This window comes from Sus scrofa, chromosome 2 (genome assembly GCF_000003025.6).
Source record: "Sus scrofa isolate TJ Tabasco breed Duroc chromosome 2, Sscrofa11.1, whole genome shotgun sequence".
Classification (NCBI taxonomy): Eukaryota; Metazoa; Chordata; class Mammalia; order Artiodactyla; family Suidae; genus Sus; species Sus scrofa.
Window position 1 is genome coordinate 84118842 of NC_010444.4, and position 27849 is coordinate 84146690.

The window sequence follows — 27849 nt, forward strand, 5'->3', positions numbered from 1 at the left end:
CCTGATGACCTTACAACCTCATTGTTCTAAAGGGAAGACTTCGAAAGGCAAATAATTATCAGACTGTGTGTGAGCAGGTAAACAGTAAGAAGAAAGGCATGCCTGGGTTAGTAATAATACAATATAAATTGAGGACAAACAGTCCTCAAATAATGAGAGGTTATAGTCTTGAAAATGAAAAAAAAAAAGTTTTCCGTCTTCTGTTTGTAAAAGTAAACCCTTTCTTTTCTTTATTCTTTTTAAATCAGAAAGTCAGAAGCATCTAAAAAAGAAAACAAAGCTAATCCTCAACCCACCACCTGGCCATCGCATTCTGTGGACAGTATGTCATCCAGACTGTTTTCAATAAACATATCTGTTCTGGCTTATTTTTAATCAGAAGTCTCACTCAACAGGCACTGTCTTTGCTGCTTCTTTCATTTCACAGTATACAGTGAATGAGTCCTGTTCTAAACTAGGTCTATGAACTGTTAGGAAGTAAATGATTTCTAACTGAGGTTAACATACTTTTCTTTCTTTTTTCTTTTCTTCCTTCCTTCTTTCCTCCCTTCCTTTCTTTCATTTTTCTGGCATGCCTGGGGCATGTGGAAGTTCCTGGGCCGAGGATGGAACCCACGCTACATCACTGACAACACCAGACCCTTCATCCACTGAGCCACCAGGGAACTCCTCGACATACTTTTCTATAGGAAAAAAACATTGAAATAACAGAACCGACTTTTCTGGGTCTTCCTCATCAAAGCTGAATTAATTGTCATGTAATCCCTGAAGAAGCCTAAAAGCAAAATCCTAAAACTGACAAGGACTTCAATGGTGACCGAGTTCAAAGCCCTCCTTCTCTCAAAGGGGAAGCAGAGGTCTCACCATCATTAGATTGCTTCGCTCTTGGGATGCTGGGAACTTGGCCCCCCATGACATGTGGGTTTGTACCTCCAAGTGCTCCCACTCAAGGGACTGGACAGAGGGCACCCTCTACTGCCCCCTCAGGTGAGGATGTTCTGATCAAGGTCAACACAAGTCTTCACGCTGCCAGAGTCAGAAGCACAACTCTCTCTCTCTAATGGTCCCTGCTAAGCTCTGGTGCCATTTACACTGTCTTATGAATTTCATGCAATAAGCTACTATTATGATCCCTACTTTTCAGATTCAGAAACTGAATCACAGAGGATCAACAGCTAGTATGTGGAGGAGCCAGATTTTCAGCTGTGGCCAGATTTCAGAGCCTACGCTATTAACCATAACGTGAGGCTGCCATTCCAATCTTTTGGCAGCAGAACCCTGTGGGTTCTACATCCAGAATGGAGGGGATGTAGGGGGAGCCACGAACGCCTTCCAGGCTACAGGAACCACTTTCATCAAAGCCAGCATGAGCCGTTGCCTGTATATGAAGTAACCTCCTCACGAATCTCCCTTGCTTTCCTCTAACCCATTCTCTGCACTGTAGCCAGATGGATCTTTTATTTTTTATTTTATTTTATTTTACCTTTTAGGGCTGTACCTGCAGGATATGGAATTTCCTAGGCTAGGGGTCGAATTGGAGCTACAGCCTACGCCACAGCCACAGCAACGCAGTATCTGAGCCACATCTGCGACCTGCACCACAGCCACAGCAACGCCAGATCCCTAACCCACTGAGTAAGGCCAGGGATAGAACCTGCATCCTCATGGATCCTAGGGGGGTTCGTTAACCACTGAGCCACGGAGAGAACTCCCCAGATGGATGATTTAAACCCATCCATCACATCACCCCCCACTCCTTACACCTAGACCCTTTCACTTGGGTTTCACTGCACTTAAAAGGAAAGTCAAGAATCCTTCCATGCCAAAAGGCCCAGCCAGTTCCTGCTCCTGCCTTCCTCCCCAATTTCACCTGCTTTTTTTTTTTCTTGCTCATTAAGCTTTAGGCAATACCAGCCTTCTACAGGTTCCTATAACGCTATAGGCTATTTCCTGCCTCAGGACCTTTGCACTTGCTGATCCCACGTGGAGATCATTTCCCTGAATCCTGGCCTGACTGGCCCCTCCATATCCCTCAAGTTGTAGGAGAAATATCCTTGCTACCAGTGCTCTCTGATCTCCCTTCTCAAATCTCTTTCCTGCCTATGACACTCCTTGTTTTCTTCTCAGCTCTCATCACAACAGCAGTTACTTTGTTTACTTGTTTATTTCTGTCTCTGGGACAGGCCTCACAGACACATACATACCTACTGGCTCAGGGTAGTTGTTCAGAAGACCCAAGTTCTATCTGGGTTCTGTCACCAAAAATGTCTCAAGTGACTCTGCCAAGTCATTTAATCTTGTAGAGGACTTTATTTCTCAAATGTTGAGTGGGGTAATGGTTGTTCTATTCCACAGTGTTCTTATGAAGGCGCGATGACATAATGCATGCGAAATGGCTATGGAAGAAAAACCGCGGCGTGGAGAAGTCAGGTATTAGGACCTCTACAAGAGGAATGGTTTCAGAGTTCCCGCTGTGGTGCAGCGGAAACGAATCTGACTAGTATCCATGAGGATGCGGGTTCGATCCCTGCCCCCACTCAGTGGGTTAAGGATCTGGTGTTGCTGTGAGCTGTGGCACAGGTCACAGATGTGGCTTGGATCCTGCGTTGTTGTGGCTGTGGTGCAGGCCAGCAGCTACAGCTCCGATTCGACTCCTAGCCTGGGAACTTCCATATGCCTCCGGTGCAGCCCGAAAAAGAAAAAGAAAAAGAAAAACCCGTCTCACTTAGGGAAAGCAGATGCCCCTCATCCAAAGGGGCTCTGGTTGAGACCCCTGCAGAATGTGTCATGACTGAAAGTTTCCCCTACAGGCAGTGGGCGTCCACTTACAAGCACAAAGACAATGGCTACCACCTTCCTTGAACAAAGGTCTACCTTACCTGCAAGATTTGAGAACAGAGATCTGATTCAAAATGCTGGATGTGAAGACCAGTCTACCAGTCACCTCGTTAGTATAATAATTCCTCCAACTAGTAACTTGGCTGAAGTCTCTGGGGTTTGGGGAGATACATAGGGTCACTGAAGTTCCCACGGGAAAGAAGCAACCCACACCAGGATGTCTCTACCCCAAGGCGGTCCCTCAAGGTCATCAGGAACCTGGGCTTGCAGCAATGGAGCAAAAAAAGTGCGGAATTCACAGTCGCACCAATGAGAAGACAACGAACTTGGTTCCGGGCTTCGTTTCATTCAGCCCACAGGGCAAACCTCAAAAGCTGATTGTGTATCTCTCTGTGCAAGGCTATACACATGGCTCATAAGTCTTTAGTGGGAAGTCAAAGGCAGCAGAACTGATCCTACTGAATGAAAAGTGTTATTTTGTAACAATCTGTGACCTCACTATGTTGTAATACACTGAGGTTTTCCAGAAAAACATAAAGAGGGGTGGATTTTAAAAATAACTATGCCCTCAAATTTTAGCTCTGATGGCAACAGCTTAAATCAAATATTTCTTTCTTTGCAGATAAACAAGGTTAGAAAAAAGGTGTTTATTACAATGTGTTGAATCTTTCGTCTCCCAAGCTTTATAAACATGGAGGTTACATTCCCTTCTCATGTTCTTTGCCATCCATACTTAGCCACTCAATACAGAACTGATACACAGTTTATGCTATATGTTCTAACTCTAAAATGTTGGGTTAACCTGCTATTTTGACTTTTTTTTTCCTATCGAGAAGAAAACCTGAATTGAAAAACATTTATGTCTTTTTTTTTTTTTTTCCTTTTTGTCTTTTTAGGGCCGCCCCTGAGGCATATGGAGATTCCCAGGCTAGGGGTCTAATTGGAGCAGTAGCCGCCGGCCTACATCACAGTCACAGCAACATCAGATCCAAGTCGTGTCTGTGACCAACACCTCAGCTCACGGCAACGCCAGATCCTTAACCCACTGAGCAAGGTCAGGGATCAAACCTGCATCCTCATGGATGCTAGTCAGATTCGTTTCTGCTGAGCCACGATGGAAACTGCCCCCCACCCCAATCCACCACCACCACCTTTTTAAAAAATGCTTGTTGAGTGCACTAGAAGGAAACAAAAAACTTTCTCTACTCAAGGTCTGCGTGATGTGATTACCCCATGGCCACCCCAACCCTGCCAAATAAAATTCCTGGAAGCACTTATTTGGTATTACATGCTAGCTCTCCACTGTGTACTGGCCAAAATGAATTTCTTGAAGGTTATGCTGCAGCTGAGGAGGTACAGTAACTCTAATTTCTCCACATGCATTTAAAGCAGGATCTCTAATGCCTATAACTACATCACAGAGGCAGTACAGGGATAGAGAGAGATGAACTAAGGGTACAGATGGCAGAAATGGCTTAAGGCCAGGGCACATTCTCCATGAATGGATTAGACACACTCAGTTTTAAATCATCAGAAAAGCTCCTTTGTTTGTGTTCTGTGTTCTGCCAACATGTTGGGGAGCGGAGCTGAAGACTTCAATACGCTTCTGCGCTTCCACTAAAAAATTCCACACAATGCTGTCATGATGTCACCATTGACTCAAGATCTGTATTTCTTGGTGTAAAATGTATGTATTGTCCTCAGAGCTTGTGTGCATAGAAACACAATAAAATTAAGTGAAAGGGGGTAGAACAAATAAAATCATCAGAGCTTGGGGAAATTCTGCTAAAATAGGAATTTCAAAAGCAGAGATGTCATATAAAATGCCTTACCCAAAGTTAAATCTAAAAATGATTCCTAGGAGTTCCCATCATGGCTCAGCGGGAAGGAACCTGACTAGTATCCATGAGGACGCAGGTTTGATCCCCGCCCTCACTCAGTGGGTTAAAGATCCTGCGTTGCTGTGGCTGTGGTGTAGGTGGGCAGCTGCAGCTCCAATTCAACCCCTAGCCTGGGAACTTGCATATGCCGAGGGTGGGGCCCTAAAATGACTAAATAAATTAATTAAATTAAAAGAAAAATGATTCCTAGAAGTTCTCCAGCTGGTATCTCCTACAAGGATGCATTCTAGTAATGTGGGTTTTTAAAATTATTTTTAAATTTTTATTGAGATATAGCAGATTTACTGTATTATATAATTTTCAGATGTACAAATATAGTGATTCACAAATTTTAAAGGTTATACTTCACTTATAGTTATTATAAAATATTGATTATATTCCATGTTGTATAATATTTCCCTGTAGCTTACTTATTTTATATATAGTTTGTACCTCTTAATCCTTTACCCCTATTTTCCCCCCCGCCCCCAGCTGGTAACCACTAGTTTGTTCTTTCTACCAGTGAATCTGTTTCTTTTTTGTCTTTTTTGTTATATTCTCTAGCAATGGTGTTGATAACAGGTCTCAACATGTAGGTTTTATTTTTGGCTACTGTAATAAAAAAAAGTAGAAGGTTTTTTGTTAAAAACTAAACATCTCATGAAACTTTTATATCAACTGTATAAGATGCAAAAGTAAAAAACAAATTCTTCAGATTTCTAAACAGATTATGTTACAATTCAAACAGTGTGGCCAGAAGAGACAGAGTTCAGCGGGATACAATTCAGAAATATATCCGGTAGGCAAGGATTTTAAGTATGCCTCTGGTAGAGATGACAACTGCCTCCCAACATCCACCCTCCCTTTATTCTTTACTAAGAGAATCCCTATAGTGTCAGTGCAGAGACATGCCCCTGAATGAGGCCAGGGAGTGAATGAGGCCAGGGATTGAACCTGCAACCTCATGGTTCCTAGTCAGATTGTTAACCACTGAGCCATGACTCGAACTCCCCTCATTGGCTTCTTTAAAGATCCTGCCAAGACTCCTATCCAGAATTCAAATGAGGAGTTCCTGTCATGGCTCACGAACTCCTAAGAGTTACCAATTTAATTCTGACATTGGCTTGAGGTGTGCAGCCTGCTCCACCAGACCTCACTCAGGTAAGCACTACTCAGTTTATAGGAAACCTCCTCTTGCCTGGTTCTAGCCAGGAGCACTATATAATCTCTGGAGGTCACCTTGCAGGTTGGCTGCCTTCTTGAGAGTTTGTTTGGTAATAAGGTTGTTATAGATCAAGAAAAAGATATCAGTGCCATGTAGGGTGAAGTGTGTCAAAGAGGAGTTCTGAGCCACCCTCTTTCCTCCTCCACCTGCCTGACCCCATTTCCCTCCAGCCCGCTACACACTCGCACCCCCAGCCCCGCCAATCTCACCTTCCTGCTTTACCTCTGTGTGCAATATAATAGTCTGGAATTTAAAGCCAAAGATTCTGAATTTAAGTCCCGATGGCACTAAGAAGCTGTCATGAATCCAGTCAGGCCTCTGCCTCCACATCTGTGAAAGAGGGCCAGGGGCATTCACACACATGGATACAGTGACAACGAACTCAGCTCATGCACAGGGTGTACTGCAGCAGGAAAAGCCAGCTGGCATTTTCGGTGCATGAGGGTAAGGAGTCAGGAGCATTTAAACAAGCAATAGCCAGAGGAGAGCACCAGATACCAGAGACAGGGAGGGCTTCATCCTCGATGTGCCACACCCACTCCTGCATGCAGACTCCACCTCCAGAGGCAACCACGGGGGTCTCCATGGGGCAGGCTGCTGCAGAAGCCACATCGAAGGCTTCTACATTCTCATGGTCAAGGGGGAATCAGACGGGGGCCCACTGTAATATTCTTACAACCTTTCCACTGGTTTGAAAACTTTTCAAAATAAAGCTGTTCTTTTCTAAAGAGAGAATCAGGGGCAATGGGGAGCAGGCAGGACTTAAAGCCTTTGAAAGTCCCTGCCTTGTAGTAGGACTCAGGTGACACATTTTTAGGAGCACCTTCTTTTTTTGTCTTTTTATGGCCACTTCCGTGGCATATAGAGGCTCCCAAGCTAGGGCTGAATTGCAGCTGCACCTGAGCTGCTGGCCTACACCACAGCCACAGCAACACAGGATCTGAGCTGAGTCTATGACCTACACCACAGATCACGGCAACGCTGGATCCTTATCCCACTGGGCAAGGCCAGGGATCGAACTTGCGTCTTCAGAGATGCTAGTCAGATATTTCCACTGAGCCACGATGGGAACATAAGGAGCATGGTTTTAAACATCTTTTGAAACCTGGTGTCATTGCTATCTTCTCTCTATAATCCATCCTTTCAAAGTGTTACCTGCTTTACTTCTTTGTCACAAAGGTTAACTTTTTTGTTGTTCCATATTTATGAATTGGTTGATGATCATAAAAATATTCCATTATTTTATGGTGGTAAAATAAATATACATGACATAAAATTGACCATTCTAACCACTAAAAAAAAAAATCAGTAAAAGGGCTCTGTTTTTTTAGTCTGTCCTAGAAAAGCTATTCCATAAACCTGGGAGAGATTATGGATGGGTGAGTGGTTGGAAAGATAGATGGGAAGAGGGGTGGCTAGCTGGCAGAAGAGGGAGGTGGACCTGATGGATCAATGGGCAACATTTTAATCATTTTTAAGTGTTCAGTGCCATGGCATTAAGTACATTCACACTGCAGTGTAACCATCACCACCATCCAGCCACAAAACTTGTTTATCTTCCCCAAATGAGCCTCCGTCCATTCAACAAAACGGAACCCTAAATGCCCCTGTCTAGGACCCCTGTACTAGAGGAATCGTGTCATATCTGTCATTGTGTGACTGGTTTATTTCATTTAACATCATATCTTCGAATTTCATCCATGTTACAGCATGAGCCAAAATTTCCTTCCTTTTCAGGTTGCATCATATTACACTGCATGTGTATATACCGCATTTTTTGTTTCCTTTGTCTGTGGATGGGCACTTGCGTTGCTGCTATCTTTTGGACCACAAATGTTGCTGCTATGGACCTGGGTGGACAAATATTAGTTCATGTCCTTGCTTTGACTCCTTTTGTGTACGTATCTTACATACACCTGTGTGTGTGTGTACATACCTTATAGTGCCTTTTTTGGGGGTGGGGAAGCAGTGTTGTCACTGCTGTGGTATGGTACAGGTCAAGAACTCTGGCTCAGAGACTTCTGCATGCTGCAAGCACAGCCAAAAAAGTGGGGTGGGATGTTGGTAGCATCCTGGAAGAGGGACATTGCTTGGATTTTACTGGGGGTTTGCAGTTTGGTTCAAGGCCGGTCTTTCAATGCAGGCTGAGGGAGGAGGAAGAGGGCTTGAGCAGGATTAGATAAGGATTACAAATTATTAGATAAGGATCATGAATGATGTAACAGCAGGATTCCAGGCGCATTTTCATGCTCTAGCAACCATGCTTCAAAAGCATTCTTACCATAAAATTGTTCTGTTTTTTGACTTTTTAAACTTTTTTTTTTTTTTTTTGGTGTGATTATGTAAGTGAGGCTTCTATTTAGGTTTTCCCTCTGTTTCTTTCTAGTTTGATCATCAGAACCATGGATGAGAATAAAGCTTAATCAGCTAGATCGCCTACTCTTTCTTAAGATGTAAATCTATTATGGACACAAAATACTGTAAAGAGGCTAGGGGTCGAATTGGAGCTGCAGCTGCTGGCTTACACCACAACCACAGCAATGCCAGATCCAAACTGTGTCTGCAACCTACACCGCAGCTCATGGCAATGACAGATACTTAACCCACTGAGCTAGGCCAGGGGTCGAATCTGTGTCCTCATGGATACCAGTCAGATTTTGCTAAACCACACCAGGAACTTCAGTTGGCCTGTTTTTATTCTGGTCTGTCTCATCCTTACAACCAAGCACAATGATCCCAAGCACAAAAAATATAACTCTAATGTTACACAGAAGAAAAAATTATTTAAGTGTACTCTTGTAGTTCCCTCTGTGGGTCAGCGGTAACAAACCTGACTAGCATCCATGAGGACAGAGGTTCGATTCCCTGGCCTCACTCAGTGGGTTAAGGATCGGGCATTGCTGTGAACTGTGGTGTAGGTTGCAGACAGGGCTCAGATCCTGAGTTGCTGCAGCTGTGGCTGTGGCTGTGGCTGGCAGCTGCAGCTCCTATTTGACCCCAAGCCTGGAAACTTCCATATGCTGCAGTTGTGGCCCTAAAAAACAAACAAACAAAAAAGTGTACTCTTTTAAGAATCATGTATGATCAGAATTTTACATGAAAAAATCCAATAACCCCGAATCTCTTGGCAAAATGTGGACTTGAGCACAAAACTCCTGAGTTCTAGAGTTGGGAGGGGCAGGCCATGAAGCAGAGAAGTGACGAAGCACACTTTTTGCTTCCTATTATTTTGGAATTTGTGAATTTGTCTCCATCTGACCATAAATAAGCTGAAACTTAACTCTGGGTCACCTACGAAGAAACCCAAGCCGATGATATAAACACCAGGGCAAGGGAAGCAACCGTCACAGTCCAGCTGCTTCTGCTGCTGTGCTAGGGCGATGATACCAAGAGGGACACTGAGGATGGAGCTGGAAACACATGGTTCCGAGGGAGAAACCGCGTGATGAGCACTTCAGAAAAGCAGTCATTTAAATGCGAACAACGATGGGACCGCTGACAATTCTTCTGATTTTAGCCCCACAAGGATCGCAAAAGTTGCCAAGTTTTTAAGCCTCATTAACTGTGAGGAAGGCCTCACACAAAGATGCTCATATTGTTATTAATTCCTCACGCCAGGACATCAGCAGACAGACTGGCAGAGGTCTCAAAGGTTTCCACGAAAAAGCACAGAAGCAGGACTCAAACAGAACTGGATAGACTTGGATTGAGTAAAATGAAATTGAACAGAGATAAATACACAGGCTAACACTTAGGTCCAAGGAATTAACTGCGCTCATACCAGATGGCTTAACAGGAGCATCTGGAGAGAACAGCTCAGTGTTTTGGCGGACTGTATCTTCAGGAGCAGAGTCCCAGTTTGTTTGGCATAAGACTGCCAAAAGATTTTTTTAAAGGCAGCAAAATCAAACCCCAAACCAAATCAGGGCGGTCCTGGATGGACAGCGTTGAGAATCACAGAGCTGCAGAGGTCATAGCTCAGCAGGTTTGCTGGGCTCAGAATTTGCTTTTCTAAAAGATTCCCAGAAGATGTTGATGTGGTTGGTCCAGGGACCACATTTTGTTTTGTAATATATGTATTTCTAACATTTCACTAAGACATAATGGCCTATTTAAGAGTATGTCCAAATTAGGGAGAATGGATTGGTTTTAAAACCTCACAATTTGTATTTAAGATTATGCTCCTTTTAAAATGTCATACTGTTTAGCAGAAGTTCTACTTTTGACACGTAGTGTTTCTTACTAGTTTCTTATTAGTTCAGCTTCATAAAGCAGACTTCAGCTTTTGCTTCATTTTCTGGCCTTTTACATAACAGTTTCCCTCTAGTCTTCTTCCACTTTTCCTGTATTTTTCTATTGTGTTCAGCAAGTCAAGCTTCATTACCTATTAAGAAGTGACCTGCTTTTATCAAATGGTATCTGGTTTTTACTATCAATGGTAAATACCATGATATTAAGTGGTATCAAATGGTATTTACTATCTTCTAAAACAGTAAATACTGACCCAATCCTGTCCCCTAAACCACACTATGCCCAGGGACGGGCTATTAGGTTTTGAAGCAGCTGCATTAGATTCCTGATTAATTTTATTTGATCTTATATATTAGAAGCTTCAGACTTTAGATCCCACTAGGAAAATTACCAACATATGGAACTGCATATAAAATGATATGCAAAGCAATGCAAATTAATACAAAACATACATCTCTAAATTGCTTGGGGAAAGTCCATACGCCTCAACATTAATATTATCTGCTTTGCTTCTAGCACTTTGACGAGCAATGACAAGGTCCTTTTATTATAGTTAACTTTCAGCAGCATCCAGCCCCTGACACTGGTTGACATGTTGGATGGGAGGCGACCCTGCCTGTGAGTCAGGCAAATGGGATCCTTAAGTTTGCCATTGTTTGGCTTTATGGCCTTAGACGGCTTCTCAAAATTCTGAGTCTCAGATTCTACATCTGGAAATGATGGAAATGATATTATCATAATAAAACCACCAGCACTAAGGCTTATTGAGCACTCATCCCATGCCTGCCAAAATGCACACATGCAAACACTGCATAAAAGATGCAGACACACATATGCTGTACATACGCAATGCACACATGCTCACCTTGTACATATATCACACAATAGCCCACCAGAAGGTACCATAGCACACATACCCCTTAGGTGTGTGGTGCCCTTTTAGAGACCAGGAAACCAAGGCAGAAAGGTCAAGAAACTTCCAGAAGGTCATAAGCTATGGAATGGCAGAGCCTGAACCAGAGGCCATTTTGAGCTGCACTGTTTTATGATTTCTATCTATGTTTCTCCTAATCTTTAAATTTGCATGATCTACAAAGTAAAACTTCAAATTTCACCATCATAAGGGCTTTGAAATATTGTTTCAGTGATGTTGACAGTTCATGTGTATGAGACGTTGACGGTTCGTGTATGTATATGAGTTTGACATCGGAATGGCAGCACTATCAGCCTTTTTTTTTTTTCCTTTTTACACCCACTTCTGCGGCATATGGAAGTTCCTGGACCAGGGGTCAAATTGGAGCTGCAGCTGCTGGCCTGTGCCCCAGCCATAGCATCGGTAGATCTGAGCTGCATCTGCAACTTACACGCTCATGGCAACGCTGGATCTTTAACCCACTGAGCGAGGCCAGGGATCGATCTTGCATCCTCACAGAGACTGTGTCAGGTTCTTAACCTGCTGAGCCACAACAGGAACTCCATCACCAGACTCTTCTTTACACAACACTCAAAGAGTGGGAGGGGGGTCCAGAGATACCCTGCAGGTTCAACCTCTCCCTCCAGCTCACTCTGTCCCATTCACATATAAATATCTGTGAGGCTCTCTCATCTTCACAAAGCCATCCCTCCATCCCGCCTCTCACTGGAGGAGTTGCTTCCAGGGAGTTGAATGCAATGGCCACAGCACACACACACACACACACACACACACACACACACACACACAACCAGGGAGTTGAATGCAATGGCCACAGCACACACACACACACACACACACACACACACACACACACACCTGCACCAGGGAGGGTGCCATTCCCAATGTGCTTTGGTTGAAAACCTGCACTGCCGCCCTGGTTTTCTTCCTACCTCTCCCCATTAAAGACATGGCCCTTTTCCTGGATACTCCTCATTTGAGTCCACCCCAGGCTTAAAACAACACCACAATGGAGTGTAAATGAATCTAACTATTCAAACCTGAGGATGCAGGTTCAATCCTGGCCTCGATCAGTGGGTTAAGGACCTGGTGTTGCCTTGAGTTGCAGTGTAGGTTGCAGAAGTGGCTCAGATCCTGCATTGCTGTGGCTGTGGTGTAGGCTGGCAGCTGGAGCTCCAATTTGACCCCTAGCCTGGGAACTTCACATGCTGCACGTGCGGCCCTAAAAAGCAAAACAAAATCAAAAAACATTGCAATATAGGTAACCCCCAGCTTCTCTGGTGGGTCTGCTCTCTCCAGTCAAGTATTAAGTATTTCCACTGAGGAGCCTCAAAAGCAGCTCAGACTCAACAAAATCAAAGGTGTCTTCTCTCCCCAGATCTGCCCCTTCTCCAGTTCGCTCTTTGGTAAAAGGTAGCATCAGCCTACCCAGTGCTTATGTTCAGACTTAGAGGGAGTCACCCTAGACTTTCAAACCTTACAGTAAACCAGTGGAGTCACTACAGAGTCTGCCCTGAATCCACCCACTAGTATCATCCTCACTGCCACCACCTCGGCTAGAACCCAGGTCCCTCATACCCTGCTCCCAAACTATGTCTACTTTAGGGACATATCCACCTGGAATTTGTTTTGAATATAAGACTCATCAGGATACTTTCAGGAGTGAAACCACCTAGAGAATCAAGTCCACAAAATGGTGCCAATACCTGGCATCATCTACCCCATGCACCTGCTGACCTAGCCTGGTGCCATTCTCCTGGCAGAGGTCACATTGTCTCCTGTCCTTGAACTCTCCCTGCTCTGTCCTCCTCTGGTCTTAGGATACACCCTTACCTGGGCGGAGAATACTTTCTCTTCCTCCTCCTCCTCTCCCTGTTGGTTTATGCAGCTTCTACTCATTCTTCAGGTTCACCTTAAGTCTCCCCAAGAAGGCTTTCTGCCTCCCCCAGACCGGTGAATTACAGTACATCTCCCGCTCCCACAGCCCAGTGTGGTCCTGGCACACAGTAAGTGCTCACTAAATTTGGATTGATGGATTGAATTTTCAACCTGACATCACAGAGTCTTACTGTCATGTGGCTTTCATGCTGTGTTTGAACTTAAGAAGGAAATCCTTTGGAGCTAAGAGTTTACTTCTAGTACACACTTCTTTGATAAATCCCAAGTCACCAAGTCACACTCCCAACCGTGGTGGCTCCTGCTGTCAGGAGTTCTTAAGGGAGCAGAAGCTGCGCACAGCCCCCCAGCCATGAACAGTCTCTAACCTGCCCCAACTCCCATGATCAACCTCATTCAAGGTCAATTTGTAACTATCACCCCTTATCCTGAGGGCACTTAGTGTGGCGCCATCAAATGCCAACCATGACTTAGTGCCCAACGAATGGTGATTGACTATCTTCCTCTGTGCAGACATTGGCATTTAGTAAATTGCTATAAATGTTGCCTCTCAGAGGAACACTTCTGCCCCGCTCCCAAAGGAAACTCTCCTTTCAGTCTTCCTCAGGCACACTCAGTGCAACACTACCTGATTTTTTTTTTTTTTTTTTTTTTGGCTATAGTTTCTTTGCAGGTACAAGTAAGATATGATTGGATTCTTAGAAAGTGCAACACAGGAACTGCTCTCTGCAATACCTCACTTACATTTAACGATTTTACTGCCTCAAGACAGCATCAACAAAAGCTATCCAAAGGGGACAGTTAGGCGGTTTAATAATAAGGACATGTTTTATGCACGTTAAGATCCGAAGCAGTGACTTCGGTCTACCAAACCATGTGAACACTTAATTAGATATTATCATCTCCAATTCTGATTTGCTGCTTTTCAGTTTAAAGGTTAAGAAGAAAAGACAAATGCCTAAGGGCTAAAGCCACCCCTCCTGCACTCAGCAAGGGGAAATGGCAAGCTTCCCAGACTATAACCTCCCCCCCCGGGGGGGGGGGCAGGAAAGCTTATTTCTGAAATTTACAAAACAAAACCCACCCACCTTTAGCCTAAATTAAAGTGGTTAACTGACTCAAGAGCCCAGCCAGACCTCCAGGCTCGGGTCCTCCCAGCTCGAAGGAAGAGGTGCCACCACTTCACAGGGTGCCCATCCAGGCCCAGCTCTGCGGCACAAAAACTTGACCTTAAAAAAAGTGCAGAAGCTCGTCCTGCCGAGGGCGCGGCCTGGAGGACCACCTCTCAGCTTCTCAACCCCAAGAGACACCCCACTCCCACCAGGTTCTGCAGTAGCCACTCCAGCAGACCACTCCTGAGCACCGTGTCCGGCTCCCGCCCACTCACCTGCAGCAGCCCACAGGCAGCGTGGCCCGGCCCCGCTTGTCGTTGCGGAGAGGCTGGTGGCGGTGCGGGAAACCCAGCGTCGGGACTCGCTCCTCAGGCCCCTTGGGGGCCCCGCCCCCGCCCCTCCCCACCACCCCCCACCAGGCCGCGCGCCCCTCACCTGGGCAGGTCTAAGTGGCCAGGAGGGCTGAGACAGTGAGACCCCTGCCCCGGGAAAGGGCGCGTCCGGGGCCGAGTTCTCACGGCTCCGGGAGAGTCCCGGGGAAATCCTGGCGCGGATGCGCCCGGCCACTCCCGGCCTCCTGGCCCAGGGAGCCCGGAGTGCAGACGCCGTGGCTGTGTCTCCCAGGACACCCTCAGGTGACACGCCCAGGCCGCCGTGAAGCCCTCCGGCCTCGGAGAACTTTCCAGCGGCCAGCGGGGCCCTGAAGTCACCGCGGTCGCGCAGCCAGGCCAGGGCTCAGCCCGTGATCCTGTTGAGGCTCCCCAGGGCCGACGCCCCCTCCCCTCGCTCCCCTACCTCGTGAGGGACCAGGCGCCCAAGTTTTCCTCAGCGGGAAAGTGAAAGTCGCAAGGAGGGAATCTGGGCGATCGGCCACCCGCGGCTGGGCCGGGAGCCCCGCACCCCGGAGCCGCGCACGTTGCTCTGGGGCCTGCGTGGCCAAGTCGACTTAGGAGCAGGGGAGCCCCCAGCGCCGGGTCCCCGCGGACGCAGAGGCTGCTCCAGCGGGACTGCCAGTTGCGTTAGGGGCTACATGGGGGCTCATTGTTAAAATGGCTCTTTGTGCTGAGCTAGCAAATAAAATATGAGGTCACAGTGACCCATGAGACTGACCACCTTGCTCAAGCGACATCCTGATTTCCCCGCTGGTGCCTACTTTCTCAAGACTACGAGATCACCCCCCCCACCCCCCGGTGGGACACTACACACCTCCAGCTTTCTCAAGATGAGGAGACCACCCTATCGTGAGACACCTTTGACTTTCTCATGACTAGTGACCACCAGAGTCCAGATGCAGGCGAAAGATTAACTAACGCCCCCCCCCCCCCCCGCCTTCAGGGAATCCAATTTCCCATCCGCAGGGTATAAGAAGGCCCCGCCAGAAGGGCCAGGGGCTGGCTCTTTTCAAGTGTCAGTCACGCTCTCCTTTCCCTTTAATAAATTTTCTTCTCTTAGCCTAACACCCCGGCTCCGCACTCGCCTTACAAGCTGCGCTTCGGGATCCCGGCCCCTCCGCTGCGGTGGCAGCAGCTGCGACTGGCTCCCGCCGCCTCCTCCTCCTGGTCCTCCTCTGCCACCTCGGCAGCGCACCCTGCTTGGGAGTTGCTCTCCCTGGACCGGGGGGTTGGTGGGAGAGCGCCGAGCGGCCCCCGTGACGTGGAGGGGAAGGAGGAGCGCCGCCGCCGTGCTCCCGCAGAGGGAGCTCCCGCCCCTGCACTTCGGGGTCCCGGCTCCGCGCTCGAGACAAAGTTCCCAGAGGCGCGCCGCGCGCTCCGCTCTCCGCTCTCCGCCGCTGTCAGGAGCGTCAGCCAGGTTTCGATCCCTGCCCGCACTAAAAGGCAGGAAAGCCGGGGTCTGGAGAGCTAAGTGACTTGCCCAAAGTCGCTCAGAGGGCGGTGACAAAGCCAACTCACCTCCGTGACTCCTTGCTTTCCCCCCAAGGCCGGGCTCTGCGAGGCTTCGGCCCCGCAGAAATTGCCTCGCTCTCATTGGTTAAGACGAGGACAGTGTCCCACGCAGCATGGAGAGATATCATCTAGGAGCAGCGTGGGAAGGTGGAGCTTTATGCCTAATAAATAAGAGTACAAAGTTGTTTTTCAGCCTGTGCCTACATGTCACACAGACACTCTAAAACTTCCTCTTTACCCTCAAGCGGGGTGAGGGTGGCGGGCTGTGCGGGCGCGGTATCCGGTCCCCATTCTGCTCACCCAATAGTTGCAGGAAAGCATGCACACGCCTACTTAACTAGCTGGGCAATATCTGCGCCTCAGCTTTGGTAGCGGGTTCGTGTGAATATGCTCACTTTGTGAAGCCGATGCCCTATGCTGTGCTTTTAATGCCCGCACTTCTTTGGCGGCCTGAGGCTCTCCGGGAGGCAGCCTTACAGGGCCGGGGGTGCACCAGGGAAATGCACCAGTTGGCTTCTTTCTTTTTGACTCAACCTGTGTTGACTGAGAGCCTGCGGTATGCCAGGTGGGTTGGTGAAGAGCCAGACAGTACCAGGTAAAACCAATTAGACCCTGGGACCCAGTGAATCCCAAAGAGGGAGTACTGCCTGGGGACTCCGCATCCTTGACTCCCAGGATCTGGAGTCGGCTCATAGTAGTAGAGACTCGAGACCACCCTGCCTTTTGAAAAAATTTCCCTGTGTTCCAAAAAACAGATATTTTAATATCCATTTTGTGAATTTATTTTCAAGGAAATGGCCGGCTTTGCTCTCACTCATCTCCTTTGCTCCAGTGGGACCTGCTCTTTCTGGAAAAGTCATTAAAGTTCACGTAATTCACCATTCTGGTCGCCCACATCTGCACACGATAATGATGATGATGATAAAAACCACTAAGAAGTCCATTATCCATGTGAGCCCTGTTCTAAGCCGTTGTTTTCAGATTAATCATTCAATCCTCACAATTTTATGGGGGAGATGCCAGGTTTCTTCTGATTTTACAGAGGAGGAGGAGAGGGAGGCAAGTGAGGTGAAATAACTTGCCAGTAAGTGGCAGAGCCAGAACTCTGACCCAGGTGGCCTGTCCATGCTGTTAACAGCTGAGGACATTGAAGCCTCCAGGGCTGGAATCCAAACCATCCACCAGTCATCAACAGCTTGGGCATAGATTCCAGTGATCTCCAGCAAGAGGTACTTTGAGAGCCATACACACATCATTGCTCTCAAATGGGTCGATTTGTAAATTTTGAATATGTCATATCCATAAAGTAGTTATCCATTCACTCACCTGCTCCCCTGTCTCCAACTCCCAGATCAACCTTTTTGTCATGAAGCAAACTGTTGCTATGATGGGATCTTAAAAATATAAAGTTTGTAAATTTTGTTTTGGGTTGTTTTCTACCCAGACCATATTCAGCTCACTCCTTGTCCTCTTCAGTTACTTTTTTCCTCCCTTTAAAACTTTGCTCTGATCAGCATCCCAAGGCTTCAGAAGGGATACCCCTGGCTGGATGGTAGCTCCCTAAGGGCTCTGCTACATTTAGTATTAGCATTCCCAGGGTATACCGTTTCCCAGCGCTGCAGTAACAAATTATCACAATCTGGGTGATTTAAAACAGCAGAAATTTATTCTTTCACAATTCTGGAGGCTAGAAGCCTGAAATCAAGATGTTAGCAATGCTATGCTCCCTCTGAAGGGTCTAGGGAAGAATTCTCTGCCTCTTTCTAGCTTCTGGTGGTTGCTGGCAATCCTTGGCATTCCTTGGCTTGTAACTGAATCATTCCAATCTCTGCCTCTGTCATCACAGAGCTCCTTGTCCTGTGTCTCCTCTATGTCCAAATCTCTCTCCTCTTTAAAGACACCAGACATTGAGAGTTCCTTGGTGGCCCGATGTGTTAAGGATCTGGCATTGTCAATGCAGTGGTTCGAGTTGATGCTGTGGCGTGGGTTTGATCCATGGCCCAGAAACTTCCACATGCCACAGGCATGGCAACACACACACACACACACGTCAAAAATAAACAAAAAAGGATACCAGACACTGGATTTAGGGCCGCTCTGGTCCGATATGACCTCATCTTACCTTGATGACATATGCAAAGATATGAAATTTGAGGGTACCCTCTACAACCCAATACAATCCCCAAAAGTCACTGTTAATGAAAATGTACTGCTGGAGCTAAGGATGCAAAGAGGTATAAATCAGAGACATTGTAGTTACAGAGATAGTCCTCTGCGCTCAGAACATTAGTAACCAACAAGATAGGAGATGTTACGAGTCAGCTGCTTAGGGCCAAATGGCAGCTACGTCAGAGGAATTCAGTCAACAGGACACCGTCACTGAGGCTACCACTAAAGGATTTCACTCAGCGTGGAGGGGGATCCAAGCAGGGCCTTAAAGGAAAAGTAGGAAAAGCAAAGGTAAGTAAGGAGGGCTTATCAAAAGCACAGCTCCAAGGAGGAAGGTGTGCCTCGTAGAATCTTACTTCTGAAGTTTCGCTGCAGAAATGAGAGGCTGAAAGGATGTAAATATCTACCATATGGGAGAGCAGAACATGATGAATTGCTTTGACTATAATAACAGTATGCTGTAATTCTGCAGCAATTAGCAGGCTATACAGTGGTCTCTCTTTCATTAACTGTATTTGGTCTTTACGATAATCCTGAGTGTTATCAGAGAAAGGACTATTGTATTCTACAACCAAGGATCCTGGGGCTCAAAGACAAGTAATTTGCAAACCGGCTGCAGAAATGGTGAGAAAAACACGTTGGTCTCAATATTCCTCATTCAGGAATTTCCCCACTGAGTGATGCTGCCTCTTGTGTCGGCCTTCCAGTACTGATTGTGTTGGTCTTGGCCCCCAAGGAAAGCATCTGAAGAACAAGGCAATCCTGCCATGTGAATCCCAAAGTGGAATTGTGATAAAACCTCCCCAGCCATCTGAATTGGTTTCACAAAAGCTTCTGAGGATTTTCTAATATATCAAAGAGTCTCCTTTGGCCTTCAGAGACATAATATGATCCAGAGACATTCTGCAGAACTCAAGTGGTTATCTTAAGGAAATATGGGTTGAATGGAACTTGAAGGCATGCAGAGACACTGGTAAAATGTTTAGGGGAAGTTGAATACAAAAGACAAGAAATTACACCAAAAGATGGTAAGCCAGCAGAAACTGATAATCAAAGCTCTGGGCCTGGGCTGACCAGCATGGAGGCATGTGCACAGATGTGCAAGACTCTATCTTGGCATGTGCAAGACTCTATCTTGGCATGTTTTGGAACCTTTCTAATAGGAACCTGTAACTATGGCTAGCAACTGGAAGCAAATGAGAAACCTAGCCCTGGGCTGAATGTCTGATGCTTTAATATATTTCCCTGGATTTTCCTTTACTTAGCTAGCAGGTAACTTGCCAGATTCTCTGCTGGCTGAGTCTTTCAAGGTATATTTAAGGATGAAATCCTTTTGAATCTAGTGTGATTCACTGAGTTCTTGCTGATACTAAATGCTGCACTGGTTGCTATGGAAGAATACAAAAATATAAAAGACTGTCCCTGACCTTGAAGAAAATCCCATCTAATTTAGGAGACATGAGACATACAGAGTAAACATGACGTGAGGCTGCAGATGGAATTCATAAGCAGCTTCTCATCACTCAGTTCTCTGGATGCAATTACTCTCCCATTAAAAACAATGGCCTAGGAGTTCCCTGGTGGCTCAGGGGGTGAAGGATCAGGTGTTGTCACTTCTGTGGCTCTGGTTACTGCTGTGGCATGTGTTCGATCCCAGGTCTGGGAACTTCTGCAAGCCGTGGGCACAGCTAAAAAGAAAAAAAATATAAAAAATAAAAACTAAAATCAATGGCCTCAATCTCACCTTCCAGCCCTTTCTCCTGATCTGTGGTCTTTATGACATTTATCATTATCTGAAATTAAATTTTTCAGAATTTAATTAATTTATCAAACTCAATGCTTGTTTACTCTAGAAATACTCTAGGCATAATATCCATGAAGACATGGAATTTGTTGTGCTCTTTGCTGTAGTCCTAGCACCTAAAACAATGTTGAACACATATTAGTTGCTCATTAAATATGTGTAAAATAATGAATAAAATGCATCCCAATTGAGAAGGTGCTAAATTGGATTAAGGTATTGTTTCCAACATTGACCTTATAAAAATCACCTAAGCCCCCTGACAAAAAAATTCCCTGGAAATTCTGACTCAGAGTGGGGCCCACGAAGCTTAAGATTTTAAGAAGTATCTCAGGTGACTCTTTCAGTGGGGCTGGATGGGAAACACAAGATTCATGCAATGACTAATAGTGGGTGGGAGAGAAAAAGGGAGTGAAAAGAGCAGATTCCAGAGGTCAGTGGCTGCTCATTGGAATCATCTGGAAGGAGATTTACAGCGTGATGATGTATACAGACTCCAGATCAATGAAATCAGAACCCTTGCCAGGGTGGCCCAGATTTGAGCCTGGTTTTAAAAGTTCATCAGGTGAACTTTTAAGGTCTACAGAAATATTTTATAAGTACTCCAAGTATACTGCTAGGTTGTGCTTGAGTGGTGTCCAGCTTCTTGTGTCCTGCAACTACAATCCTCGATCTCCTAGTCTGGGAGGTATGTGTAGAGGGATTTACACAAAACTTGATTTGTCAAGAACTATAGGAGTTCCCATTGTGGCGCAGTGGAACCGAATCCAACTGTAACCATGAGGTTTTGGGTTTGATCCCTGTACTCATTCAGTGGGTTAAGGATCCCATGTTGCTGTGGCTGTGGTGTAGGCTGGGAGCTATAGCTCTGATTTGACCACTAGCCTGGGAACCTCCATACAACATGAGTGTGATCCTAAAAAACAAACAAACAAACAACAAAAAGAACCCCACAAGAACTCTAGTAGTTTTTTGCTATTGTTTAAAAAAAAAAAAAAAAAGTCATTTAGGAGTTCCCTTGTGTTGCAATGGGTTAAGGATCTGGTGTTGTCGCAGCAGCAGCTCAGGCCCCCTGGTTTAATCCCTGGCCCAGGAACTTCCACATGCCATAGGTGCAGCCAAAAAAAAAAAAAAAAAAAAAAAAAGTCATTTAAAGCAAGAACTGGATGTAACCTCTTGTACTTCATGGCTAGAGCAGAAAATACCTACAGTAATATTTTGATGGTGGAAAAGCCAAGCCCCGCTGGGCATAGGCTAGATGGGCAGGAGTGAGTCACAGAGCCCAAATGCTATGCTTCTAAGACAACAGGGAAAGCATAGGAGAACACTGAGTTCCTCTCATGGCCCAGGAAAGAAAGCCAAGGGCGAGATGGGGAAAGAGTTTACAAAGGTGGTTCTCAGCTTGGCTGCCTATTATAATCCCTTGGGGAGCTTAAGGCATTAATGATGCCCAGACTATTCTTAAAGATTCTGCTGTTATGGATTACAGGGATATACTGTGTGTGTGTGTATGTGTGTGTGTCTGTGTGTCTGTGGTGCAGCAGGGTTGTGATATACTGTGTGTGTGTGTATGTGTGTGTGTGTGTCTGTGGTGCAGCAGGGTTGTTAATCAAAGGTTTACAGAGAAAGCAGGGAGCCTGGCACCCTACTCCTGATAAAAACAAGAGCTATCATTATTGAGCAATCACTATGTGCCAGCCACTGGGTTGCCAGATTATCTTTTTTTTTTTTTTTTTTTTTTTTTGTCTTTTGTCTTTTTTGGGCCACACCTGTGGCATATGGAGGTTCCCAGGCTAGGGGTAGAATCGGAGCTGTTGCTGCCGGCCTACACCACAGCCACAGCAACACCAAATTGGAGCTGCATCTGCGAACTACACCACAGCTCACAGCAACACTGGATCCTTAACCCACTGAGGCAAGGGATCAAACCTGCAACCTCACGGTTCCTAGTCGGATTTGTTTCCACTGTGCCACAACGGGAACTCCCAGTTTATCTTATCTTATTTATTTATTTATTTATTTTTGTCTTTTTGCCATTTTCTTCGGCTGCTCTCGCGGCATATGGAGGCTCCCAGGCTAGGGGTCTAATCGGAGCTGTAGCCACCAGCCAGCCTATGCCAGAGCCACAGCAACGCTGGATCTGAGCCGAGTGTGCAACCTACACCACAGCTCACGGCAATGCTGGATCGTTAACCCACTGAGCAAGGGCAGGGATCGAACCTGCAACCTCATGGTTCCTAGTCAGATTCGTTAACCACTGCACCACGACGGGAACCCCCAGTTTATCTTATTTAATCTTCACAATCATCTTAGGAGAGAGGCACCTTGGTAGCTCCATTTACAGACATGGACTGAGCCCTAGGGAGGGTCCCGAGGCTCCATACCTAGTGAATCATGGAGCCAGGATGTCAGTCCAGAGCCTGTGTTCATTGTCACTGCTTCAGTCAGAGAAGGACCCAAAGAGAATGTCCTGGAGGAGAAATCCTCTGGGCTAGGAGTCATGTCCAGTCAGTTTTAAGTTGTCTGCTGCACTCGCCAGGTATCACTCTTCACCATCAAGCCTTCAGTGAAGCCTGCCCCACGGCAGCTGGGGTGGGTGGTGCTTTGGGGAAGGGACCAGGAGGGGTGAGATTAGCATGAGGCAGACGAGCGGGGGTAGTGGTGACAGCACGAGTGGCCAAGAGCAACGCCCAGGGGCCAAGCTGGCCAGCTGGCTTTTATAGAAAAGCAGCTACAGTGGGAGAGCCTATTCTCGTAGAGAAATGGTTCACCTAAAGTGAGGGGAGGGAGTGGACGTTGTTCTGTCCATCAGCTGAGGGACTTAAGTCATTGACTGAGGCACTTAAGTCATTCTGCTTGACTCCTAAAGGAAAAGGAGATCCACCATTACAGAGACTTAGGGCTCTCTGCCCTGGCATTACTGTACATAGAATTATGTGTGGCACAGAGCTGAGCACCTGCAAATTTAACCATCCACTCTTATTTATCCTGGTTTTTTATTTAGCTTAAGAATCAACTTTTTATTCCCTTTTTAAAAAATGTATGTATAGCTAGAACTTCCATATGACTCCGCAATCTCACTCTTGGGCATATATCCGGACAAAACTCTACTTAAGAGACACATGCACCTACATGTTCATTGCAACACTATTCACAATAGCCAGGACATGGAAACAACCCAAATGTCCATCAACAGATGATTGGATTCGGAAGATGTGGTATATATACACAATGGAATACTACTCAGCCATAAAAAAGAATGACATAATGCCATTTGCAGCAACATGGATGGAACTAGAGACTCTCATACTGAGTGAAATAAGCCAGAAAGACAAAGACAAATACCATATGATATCACTTATAACTAGAATCTAATGTCCAGCACAAATGAACATCTCCACAGAAAAGAAAATCACGGACTTGGAAAATGGACTTGCGGCTGCCCGATGGGAGAGGGAGGGAGTGGGAGGGATTGGGAGCTTGGGCTTATCAGATACACCTTAGAATAGATTTACAAGGAGATCCTGCTGAATAGCATCCAGAACAATGTCTAGATAGTCATATGGCAACAGAACAAAGGGTGTGGGAAAAAAATGTATATATGTAAGGATAACTTGATCCCCATGCTATACAGTGGGAAAAAAGAAATAAAAAAAAAGGAAAAAAATGTATGTATAGGTGATTTACAATGTTGTGTGGGTTTCAGGTGTATAGCAAGGTGATCAAGTTATACATATGTATATACCTATTATTTTCAGGTTCTTTCCCATTATAGGCTATTGTAAGACCTTGAGAACCAACATTTTTTCTTCCCTTCCTTCCTTCTTTTTTTTTTTTTTTTTTGGCTTTTTAGGTCTGGACCTATGGTTTAAGGAAGTTCCCAGGCTCCCAGGCTGGGGGTCAAATAAGTTACAGCTGCCTGAAACTTCATGGATACTAGTCAGATCGGGTCCGTTACTGCTGAGCCATGATGGGAACTCCAAAATATTTTCTTAAACCTCTTCGTTTCCATCACCAGCATTTTTGGGGGACCATTTTTATCCAAAGAAACATTTTTTTGTTTTGTTTTGTTTAATCATTTTATGGCAGTTACTGAGTAGGCAATAATGAACAGGGAACAAAAAAGCTGCGCAGAGATGAAGATGTTGGGGGACCGGTGGGGCTCACTTACCAGCTGGGTAACTTGCTTTACCACTTCCTTGCCTCCAGCTTTGAAGGGTATGAGCCAACTTCACATCTCAGCCACAGTGCCACACGTCACTGAACTTCAAGGTGTCTTGTAAATAGCGAAAAACAAATGTTAACTGCTTTTACCTTCAGAAGTATTGCTATTTACACTACAGCTTCAAATGTTTGCATCTACTGTTCCTATTTTTTAGTCCCTGGGCAAAGCAGCCTAAATGAAAGAATATGAAATTACAAATTTGTCCAAGAAATTTAATTTTTTATTGTCTTTTTGTCTTTTCAGGACTGTACCCGCAACATATGGAGGTTCCCAAGCTAGGGGTCAAATCAGAGCTGTAGCTGCAGGACTACACCACAGCCATAGCCACGCTGGATCCTTAACCCACTGAGCAAGGGATCAAACACGAGTTTTCATGGATACTAGTCTGGTTTGTTAACAACTGAGCCACGATGGGAACGCCATGTCCAAAGAATTTAGAAGTTAACTATGCAGCCTACACTGAGGACTTTAAGATGCAGGCAACTTGATTTGACATGGCCTCACATTTTGTTCCCCTTATTTAGAAGGTAAGAGAATCAGAGACATCAGGACGACTGAGTTTAAGCAGAAAATTACCACATTTATTGGCTTTTATGTGTTTAAGAAAGATATGTCCATGGTTTCCTTCTGCAAAGTAGGCTTCAACAAAAATGAAATGAAAAGAAATAGAAGATGAGGGGGTCCAAAGAGACACATATGGAGGTGATGTGTGTTTAGCCCTCAGTCTTGAGAATCTGAAGGGACTTAAAATCCAAGTCCTATGGGCACATGCATTCAATGAACAGAGTAGTTTTCCATGAAAATTGAGTTTGGGCACTATCTCAGATGAAAATGCTTTACTCATCTTTATGCCTGGAATTCCCCAGGTTGAAAAAGACAGATCCCAAGGTGTCCATATTGAAACTCATCCAGTAAGACTTGTGTTTTATTTTCTACCAGTGAGTGTCTCCAACTGTCCTGCTTGTCATTCACCAAGTGAGCAACACTGCTTCCTTCAGACTGTGTAGGTGGCAGGAGTCAGTAGAGCCATCATCACGAAGAATGATGTTGACAATTTTAATCACAACGTATATATTCAGGCAGATACTTCTGGCTGAGAGAGAAAAAATACATGGTACCTAACAGCAAGAGTTCTGAAGTCAGATCACCAGATTTGAATCCCAGGTCTACTACTTGGCAGCTATGTGATTTTGGGCCAAGTCACTTCATCCTGTACCTCAGTTTCCTCATCTGTTAAATGGGGCTAATAGTATTTCCCTCCTCATAGGGTTGGTAAAGATTAAGTAAGTCAATACCTTGAAAGTGCTTTTTTCCTCTTTTACCAAGGACCTGCCATGTTTGCACCAAGACCGTGAAGAAGGTGGCCCGGGTCATCATTGAGAAGTACTCCACGAGCCTGGGCAACGACTTCCACACCACCAAGAGCGTGTGCAAGGAGACTGCCATTATTTCCAGCAAGAAGCTCTGCAACAAGATCGCAGGCTCTGTCACACATCTGATGATGCAGATTCAGGGAGGACTCGTGAGGGGTATCTCCATCAAGCTGCAGGGGAGAAGGAGGAGAGAGAAGAGAGATAACTACATGCCTGAGGTCTCAGCCCTGGATCAGGAGATCACTAAAGTAGACCCTGACACTAAGGAGATGCTGAAACACTTGGACTTTGGCAGTCTGTCCAACCTGCAAATCGCTCATCCTATAGTTGGGGTGAATTTCAAAACACCGCGTGCAGCCGTTTGAATCTTTCTGCTATGCTATCATATTTTCAATAAACCTCAGTCAACAACAACAGCAACAACAAAAAGGGAAGTGCTTTTTGACTGGTATGTTAAGGGCCCAATAAATATTAGCTCTTACCCCACTCCCCATCCCCCACCCACATCCTTGCCTTATATACATGGCTGTTTTTACTGGCAGGGTCTAGAGTCTGTACATCCAACTATTCTCCTACATGGGGCCATGTACTTAGTTATCTCAGCCAATTAAGGCAGCCCCACGTCCCTGGCTAATGACCGATATAGGAATGAGCAGATGGTACCATTCTGGCTAATGGGATGCACCTTCTGGGGTGGGGGGGATGTCAGTATTCAGGGAGGTTTCTTTCCCAAAAGATGTGCATTGGAAGAAAACGTTTATTTCTTCTAAGGATGCTGTTCCTGCATCTACACCTGCTCGTAATAGAAGAGCCATCTTGCATTGTGCAGGGAGCTGGAAGAAAGATGGAAACAGTCATGACGTTGTAGGGTTAAAGAATTTACCAACCCTGGAGTTCCCGTCGTGGCTCAGTGGTCAAAGATGAGGGTTCAATCCCTGGACTTGCTCAGCGGGTTAAGGATCCAGCATGGCTGTGGCTGTGGTGTAGGCTGGCAGCTACAGCTCCAATTCGACCACTAGCCTAGGAACCCCCATAAGCCATGGGGGAGGCCCTAAAAAGACAAAATACACAAAGAAAAAAAAAAAAGAATTAACACCAACCCCAAATTTCCTACCTCTAGACTTATCATAAGAAATGATAAATTTTCTACTTTGAATAAGGTTTTGTTTTGATACCTGAAAACATCCTAATATTTCTTGAGTATCTTGTATGTTCAAGATATTTTATGGGGAGTTCCCATTGTGGCTCAGTGGTAACAAACCTGACTAGTATCCATGAGGACGTGGGTTTGATTCCTGGCTCTGCTCAGTGTGTTAAGGATCTGGTGTTGCTGTGAGTTGTGGTGTAGGTTGCATATGCAGCTTGGATCCTGCATGGTTGTGGCAGTGGTGTAGGCCGGCAGCTATAGCTCCGATTCGACTCCTAGCCTGGGAACCTCCATATGCCACCAGTGTGGCCCTAAAATGATAAAAAAAAAAAAAAAAAAAAGAAAAGAAAGAAAAAAAGAAAAAAGAAAAAGAGAAACAGCTATTTTATGGGAAACACAAAGTATAAAGCCATAAACCTGACTTCACCAAGTTTTCCAGCTACTTGAGGGAGATAAGCCCCGAACAGAAAATAATACCAAAACGTAAATATTAAGTTCTTGGCATGAGAAAGCAAGACAAGAGGTCATATATGAGGAGAGGGCTCAAAGAATAAGGAAAACATAGATGGACAGTAGGAGAGGGAACATTCCTGGTCGTGTAAACAAATGCTGTGTAGAGTCAGGGACTGTATTCGTTGCTAGGGCAGCTATAATAAAATACGACAAATTGAGTGGCTTAAACAACCGAAAGTTATTTCTCACAGTTCTGGAGGGTAGAAGTCCAAGGTCCAAGAGTCGACAGGGCTGATCCATCCTGAGGCCTCCCTTCTTTGTTTGCAGACGACTGTCGTTTTGCTGTGTCCTTACATGGTCTTTTACATGCACCCCTGGGGTCCCTTTGTGTGTCTAAGGTTTTTCAAGTCAGGACACCAGTCCGACTGCATGAGGACCTACTTTAAAGGCCTTGTTTTAAGTTAATCATCTCTTTAAAGGTTCCATCTCCAAAGATGGTCACATTCTCAAGTACTGGGGGTTAGGACCTCGACATAGGAATTTTGAAACCATTCAGCCCATAATAAGATTCAAAAAGGAGTTTAAGAGTGAATCAAAGGCTGGAGATGAAGCTGAAAGGTTGGGTCAGGACCAGAGAGTAG

The 27849-nt window shown here is 45.5% G+C and overlaps 1 protein-coding gene and 1 pseudogene across 6 annotated transcripts in view; one reads left to right on the forward strand and one right to left on the reverse strand.

The window, feature by feature from the left end:
• The window catches only part of GCNT4 (glucosaminyl (N-acetyl) transferase 4, core 2), a 29471-nt gene extending 13190 nt beyond the window's left edge, over positions 1-16281 (reverse strand). Inside the window, exon 1 of one of the 6 annotated variants that reach the window (XM_013994902.2) lies at positions 16047-16281. In XM_013994902.2, the coding sequence (XP_013850356.1) occupies positions 16047-16168 (122 nt within the window). In that variant the 5' untranslated portion in view covers positions 16169-16281. The other 5 variants (XM_005661489.3, XM_005661490.3, XM_003123706.4 and 2 more) reach the window with 5 other exon arrangements.
• On the forward strand, positions 16448-25973 carry LOC100516902 (annotated as a pseudogene).